This window comes from Pteropus vampyrus, unplaced genomic scaffold, assembly GCF_000151845.1.
Source record: "Pteropus vampyrus isolate Shadow unplaced genomic scaffold, Pvam_2.0 Scaffold503, whole genome shotgun sequence".
Lineage (NCBI taxonomy): Eukaryota > Metazoa > Chordata > Mammalia > Chiroptera > Pteropodidae > Pteropus > Pteropus vampyrus.
In genome coordinates, this window is record NW_011889284.1 from 942978 (window position 1) to 950264 (window position 7287).

The window sequence follows — 7287 nt, forward strand, 5'->3', positions numbered from 1 at the left end:
AAGGGAATGCTGAGAAATTAAAATGATAGCTGAGAAATGACCACTGGATTTATACTTGTACAAAACCTTTTTCTCCTTTTAATCTCACACAATTCATAATGTAGTTGTAAGGAAAACAGATGTTATTTAAAACAGTAACTTATTTGCAGCCACTTCTGAGTACCAAAAAAGCAACATTATTATCACTTGGGGACTGTGGACCTTGTTCAGGAAAAGACCTTGATAATCTCTTTGAGTCTGAAAGGTAAGGGTCTCCTAGGACATGCTCTGGAGGGCTAGACAGTGAGTTGAATTGCTATGTGTAATTAAGTGAGATGATTGGAGCATCCGACGCCACTAGCAAATATTGAAAGAAACTGTGACTTCAGAAAGCTGCATACTGAAGCAAGCCATCTTAAAATGGCATAATAACTCTCCATGCGCTTTTGCACTCAGTGCTGGAACTTCTCCAGGTTTGCCATGAATCCTCCCTCTGCCTTCTTTTCCCTTTGACACTCCTTACTCATCAGCTCCCCTGGTTTCTCCCTACCAGTTTGGTCCCATACAGTAAATAATAACAGGACACAAATAGTGAGTACTTGCTAGGTACCAGAGACTGTTCCTAGTGTTTTATGTATGTTATCTCATTTCCTCTTCACAAAACCTACCCCACTTTAAGGATCAGGAAACCAAGGCACACAGAGGTTAGGTTACTTGCTATTATGTAGCAGAGCCAGAATCTGAACCCAGTCTGGCTTCAGAACCCAGGCTCTTGAATCATTAAATCCTGCTCTTGTTTTCCTTTTACAGTTTTGAAAATGGCAACCCAGATGAAACCACCATATGTTCAGGCTTAGACTCTGGCCACCTTCTGCCCCAGCCCAGAACATGGCATCTTTTATTGATTTATGGGTTTTAACCACCCCCGTAGAAACCCCTATCCTAGGAAAAATGACACCAAAGCAATATTTGTTCATACCTCTGTGTCCTTTCACATGTGTTTCTTCTGCTCTCATTCTCTTTTCTCTACCTGTTTGATTTCTGGACGAAGCATTTAGTTGCCCCCTGACATATTGTTCGCTTCTTCCTCCATGAGTCCTTTGAACTTCGATTTGCCCTACCTCACTGTATCACCATTCCCAGAAGAGTCTCCAGTCTGGCATACTGTAGGAGTTCAATAAGTGTTTATTGACTGAGTGGAAGAAGGTCCAGAAAATTAACAGGACAATTGATATGCCCTGTAGTGCACGATATCATTTTGCTGTAACCTTGATGGGCTGATGTAAAAAGGATCTTCTTAACTTAATCTCCAGCCTTGACCTTTAATTGCAGTAGTTTATGTACTTTTTTATTTAGTTCCTTCATAAACCTCTCTCTATGCAATTGACATTATTATTGCAATCAAGAAGGCACAGATTTCATGTTATTATCATTCATCTTTTAAAATTGACTTTATTAAAACAATACTACTTGATCAAAGTCCTGTGATTAAAAGCATGTTCCAGGTCAATAGAAGAAAGTTTATTGAAAGTCTCCTTTAAGTTTGAAACGATATAAGGCAATTTTTGTTTGTTATAAAGACCAACATGGCCACAATGACTTAGAATTGAAGGGCAAAAAGGACACAAAGTGAATAGGAATCCAAAGAAAATGAAACAGACAAAAATAGAGATCAAACTAATAAGCATCTTACTCTGAAAGGAATAATTTCTACTTGTAAATTTCTTGTTCCTAAGGAACCAATCATGGGGCAGATCTTGTGAAATTTTATATTAGTTGTTCAAGTTCCTGAACTTGAGTTGAGACCACTTCATCATTCACCACCTTCTGGATAATTGCCTTGATTTTTCGGCTTTTGGTAGGGTCTAAAGATAAAGATGGAACAAAGGGAGCAAAATTAGTTTCAAATATTCATCAAAATTGGTTGTTTAACTTAACCTTCTAAATGAGGTATTGAGTGATACAATACATCAAATTTAAACTTTCAAAAGTGACTTTTGCATTCTTAAAAAATATGTTTTATTCAATGAAAATGAAATGTATTCAGTGTTGTCTTATGCACAAATGAAAATAGTTCTCTCTTTAAGCATTTAAAAAGTAGTTATGATGCTCATAATACCTCTTTGTAGGGTAGATTTTTCCCTCCCTGGACTTGCCAAAAGTTGTAATAAAGTACAGACTACTCATCTTTCTCCATAAATATTTTTTCTTGGCTTGGAATATAAATATACTTTAAGTTATTAATAATACTGTAGTAATGAGATCTTACAGCTTTAGTCATTAATAAATCTTTATTTATTCTAAGTAATTTTTAGGGAATCTTTAGCATACCTTTAGAGGAATCAATGGACTGTGCTTGAGATTTGGAGTCTGTTTCAGATGAACTTTCATCCAAACCATCACTGTAAAGAAAACAAGGGAGATGATATCACACCATGCTTTCTGGAATGACAAGAAATAAGGAGTTTGCTATTTGAGCTAAAAATTATAAATGTACATAAAACCAGGGCCAAACAGAGAAGGTATTCCAAATTTCTTGATCAAGAATGATTGATGTATCCTGAGAGTCATCAATTGGTGCAGCGCACCTTTATTTTCAAGCCCTGCCTAAAACAGGATGTCAAAGTGAAGCAACTCGGCAACTAATGGAGGACCTGGTTTCAGAAGTTAGATTTCCCGATTTATGGTCCTGAGTTCTGCCCACTAGTCCAGGCTGCTGTTACTTTTAGAAAATCCGCTACAGTAGATCTGAGGTGGCTATTATTTCAAGTGTCATTCTTAGCATTGGGACACTGATATCAGAACTTGAATGGGTGATTTTTCTAGTAATTGTTTGCAGTATGCCTCTGTGGTGGCATCATTATTCATCCCAGCATTTTATGAATTATTATCAGGTAAGTTAATGGGTGACACCACTTTGTGAAGTGTAGAGCACTTAATAAATCCAAGCCATGTCTTTACTAGATTTGTTATTTTTTTGTCAACTGAAGAACCCTTTCTTCTTCTATTGCCCCCAAAACTACATCAGGTGTTCCTGTGGGTCAGCCACTCAGGTTTTTTCAACCTGAGTTCTCTATTCACCCTTGGGCCTCGCCGTCCAGCAGGCGGCGGTAGGTCTCGATCTCCAGCTCCAGGCGGGCCTTGACGTTCAGCAGCCGCTGGTGGTCTGCATTCTGGCGCTCCGTGTCCGCGCGCACCTGGAGCAGTTGCTCCTCCAGGCTGCCGATGAGCTGCTGCACCTGGGACAACTGGCCGCAGTATTCGCCTTCGGTTTGGGCCAACGAGTCCTCCAAGGATTTCTTCTGCACGTGGGAGGGAAATGGCACAGACATAACAATGGAGGGGGCTGAAATGAGGAAGGCAGTTAATATCCTAACATTTTGGATGCAGGATTTTCTTTGGAAGTCGAAATGACGCTGCCGTCTTTTTGCGTGGGCCCTACCATGGCGAGCTGGGACTGGAGCTCGATCTCCAGGTTTTGAAAGGCGCGCCTCAGGTCCGTGACCTCGCTCTTGCTGGACTGAAGCTGCTCGGTGTTGGTGCTGATCTCCTTCCTGAGCTCCCCGCTCTGCCACGGAAAAGGGCGAGGGGGTGTGAGTGAGCGCTGCTCTCATAGGTCTTTTCTGCGAATGTATTCAAACAAAGCCTTTTGTTTTTGTTAGCGGTACCTTTTCAATAAACCAGGCTTCCGCATCCTTACGGTTCTGCTCAGCAATGGCTTCGTACTGCGCCCTCATGTCGTTGAGGAGCCTGGTGAGGTCCACCCCGGGAGCAGCATCCATTTCTACAGTGACCTGGCCTGGGCCGTCAGTCCGGAAGCTTTGGAGGTCCTGGGGACAGCAAGTGAGAGAGGAGTGCAGGGGCCCATTATGACTTTTGTGGATCTCTTTTTCTACAAAAATATTAAACATTATATTTTACAACTGCATTGGTATAAGAGAAACATTTTAATACAATATATTAAAACAGTTTTAACCTAAAAATTCATAGTTTTCTTTTGATTTTAAAAGAACTTAAGACATTTTCCTGGACCCCCTAAATTTCCTGGCCCTACTTCTTTGGGTCGAAGGCCTGGTGGAAAGGGTACACTGGGGGTTTCAGCTACAGCTGCCATGCCGAGGGTTGCAGACATTACGTAGGCTTGCACACTGTTTGTATCACAGTCGTTGATTTCTAGTAGAAAGCTCTTTAGAAGCCTCTGTCGAGTATCATGATTGATGTCCATTCTATACACCAGCCTCCAGTAGACACCGTTATAGGCATATCAGAGTTCCATGTGTGTATCATGCTGAGTATAGCCAATTTCTCTAATATATATATGTAATATATATGTATATATATATTGTTATTGGTAGACTTTTGTTTTTTAACTTTAAAAATACTGTATTTTTTAAAAATCACTAAATCAGGATAGTTAAAATTCTGATAGTTCTTTCCTAATGACGAAATAGCAAAATTGGAAAATGCTTTTAGTCTGTTAAAATTTCATAGAACTACCACCAATACCACCAGAAGCAGCAGCCCTCACCCCCCCCCCACACACAGAAATTCAAAATAGCTATTTTAGCAATGAGATAGTGTATCCTTCATGTGTGTTCTAACTCCAAATTCATAAATTCAAAACTAATTTTGGGGTATGGGAGAAAAAAAGCAGCTTAGCAAGCTGCCCTTTCTGGCTGACCTCTTCGTGGTTCTTCCTCAGGTAGGCCAGCTCTTCCGTCAGGCTCTCGATCTGCATCTCCAGGTCGGCTCTGGCCAGGGTCAGCTCGTCCAGCACCCTGCGCAGGCCATTGATGTCGGCCTCCACGCTCTGGCGCAGGGCCAGCTCGTTCTCATACCTGAAAACCAAGCACAAAACAGTTTAGAGAATCAACACATCCATTTGAATAAGGCCCCTGCCATCTTCAGGGCTATTTTGAGCATTAATCTGTATGACTATTTAAAAATGGCAGCTTTGCAATGTATGATGCTGTTTTTCTTTTTATAACTTTTTCTTTTCTTTTTTCATGACAGTTTACTGCTCAGTTGGAGAGAAGTGAAAAATTATGAGGTTGATACTTTTCTACCAGCAACAAACTCCGACAGCACTGCACCCCAGGGAACAATTTCCTCTTTGGCTTGCTGCTCTGGCTATGAACAGTAAGTACTAGGCCATCTCTATGTGGAGTTTCTGACAGCATCCTAAAAGCAGTTGAAAATAAAATAATAAAAAGTCTTTTTGCTTAACTTTTAGTCATGATTTAATTTAAAACATTGATTCTTATTTTGTAACTTTTACTAAGATTTTACAGATTCATGATTCTCACCACTACAACATCCTGTGTGGAAATTTTGTGGAGCAAAAAGGACATTAGTATTTCCTCTTTATGTCTGGAGGGTGGAGTATGGGAGAGGAGGATAGAATATAAAAATAAATGCATGGTTGATATTTTAGGTTTATGTGTCATCAGGAAAAGTCATTTCATTTAACTCTCGGGCAAAAACATACTAATTCATTTCGATACATGGAAGGTTGAGGTTTAGGACATTGATGGAATTATCATGTCACATAATGAGTTGTTAGCAAATTACAAATATGGTTATCCATAGCCCCAAGTTTAAGCAATGTATGCTTAAGGACATGTAATGTGAATCGTGTTTGAATCTAGTTACTTTCTAGAATACCCAGTGTACATTTATCAAAACACTAAATGTATGGAGCATGCGAACTGCAGAAGGTTTAAAGTAGTTGCCATCAATGAAGGCAGAAAGACAGGGAATAAGAAGAAATAGTGGGACATGTCCATTATCATGGGCCTTTCTTTTGTTCGACTCACTTCATTCTGAAGTCTTCGGCAGCCAGTCTTGCATTGTCAATCTGCAAGATGAGCTGAGCGTTCCCGATGCTGGCAGAAATGATCTGGCAAAATAGGGGAAGACACACAAAATGAGGCCCTAAAATATCGATCAGTATTAAATATAATTTTGAAAGGAAAACTTTAGATGATGTTAAAATGTTACGATAGTAAGAGTTTAAGACAGTTTAATTTTTTTGTAAAGAAAATATATTCATAGAATATTTAAAAAATAGGAAACATACATTTCCTACAGAAATGGTTATGATAAAATGAAATTAAATATCTTGATGTGAGAAATTGCTTCAAATGTAGATGAGCTGAAAAAATATCTAAGTTTTAGGTGATTATCACTGTAAAACATTGTGATAGCAAAAAAGAAAAATAAAAAATAATTCTCAGAGCCCCTCCAAAATATCATATTCTTACCTTATTCTTGAGATCTTCAATCAAGGGATAATATTTACTATAATCACTCTGTGACCCGGGGTCTTCGGTCCCAGATCCTCGTGTTTCGTACCATTCTCGAATTTTGTTTTCCAGCTCAGTATTTGCCTCTTCTAGAGCTCGAACCTTATCCAAGTAGGAAGCCAATCTGTCATTGAGATTTTGCATGGTTTCCTTTTCTGATCCGTAAAGAAGGCTTCCATCATTGCCAGAGAGAACACCTGGAGAGCCACCTCCTAGGCTTCCCCCGAATCCAATCCCCAGGCCTCCAAAGCCACCTCCCAGGGCTCCCCCATAAGCAGCACCCAGTCCTCCTGCAAAGAAACTTCCAGAGCCACCACTTAAGCCAGAACCAGAACCAAACATGGAAGCACCAGAAAAGCCTCCCCCATAGCTGCCTCCAAAGCCAAGGATACTTCCCCCATAGCCACTTCCAGCACTGGAAGCAGACATGCCCCTGGCTCTGCCCAGTGCCCCACTCTGAGAAGATGACCGCCTGGACACCCCAGAGGTCTGCACTGAGAGTGACATGGTGATGCTAGAGAGATGTACAGCCTGGGGAAGGTGGCCACAACCTGAGAGGAAGCAGTGTCAGCAAGGCAGAAAGGTTAGCCTTTTATAGGTCACGAAATGGGTGGTACAGTTGAAAAATTCACTCTCCCCATTCAAAATATAGTGTTCCTCTTTTTTTGACCAGCTCAACAAGTAAATGGTTAATGCATATTGAAAATTCATTGGTACAGAAATAATTGAATAATTGTGCCCATGACATGTTTGTTATACAAAAAAGAAATCTGGGTGGAGTAGAGATAGGTTGTCATAAGGAATTTTTCTCCTCCAAATTATTCCACTGCCTGTATTCTCAGCACTGCCTATTATTTTATACACGGTAGGAAAGCAATGAGTGATTCTGGAATGGATAAATTAATGAATACTTTCTCAACCTTAGCTTTTTAAAGTTCTTCACTTATCTTTCCTATTTGTTTCCTTTAGAAAACTCAGTGTAAACCAACCACTAATGATCTAT

At 40.0% G+C, this 7287-nt stretch overlaps 1 protein-coding gene across 1 annotated transcript; it reads right to left on the reverse strand.

The window, feature by feature from the left end:
- Positions 1-1322: 1322 nt before the first annotated feature.
- KRT12 (keratin 12) lies at positions 1323-6840 on the reverse strand. Its single transcript, XM_011383080.1, has 8 exons — positions 6243-6840; positions 5796-5878; positions 4661-4817; positions 3648-3809; positions 3422-3547; positions 3061-3281; positions 2311-2381; positions 1323-1844 (listed from the first exon to the last, which is right to left on the reverse strand). The coding sequence occupies exons 1-8, from the start codon at positions 6789-6791 to the stop codon at positions 1747-1749; spliced, it is 1467 nt and encodes a 488-aa protein (XP_011381382.1). The 5' UTR covers positions 6792-6840; the 3' UTR covers positions 1323-1746.
- Between the last annotated feature and the right edge of the window lie 447 nt (positions 6841-7287).

Excerpts from the sequence above, each read along its gene's own strand:
- KRT12 (XM_011383080.1), bottom strand. The coding sequence starts at position 6,791 with ATGTCACTCTCAGTGCAGACCTCTGGGGTGTCCAGGCGGTCATCTTCT. Across the intron at positions 3,282-3,421 it reads TCCAGTCCCAGCTCGCCATG|AAGAAATCCTTGGAGGACTC; the intron begins GTAGGGCCCACG and ends TCCCACGTGCAG. Across the intron at positions 1,845-2,310 it reads GTCCATTGATTCCTCTAAAG|ACCCTACCAAAAGCCGAAAA; the intron begins GTATGCTAAAGA and ends CTTTATCTTTAG.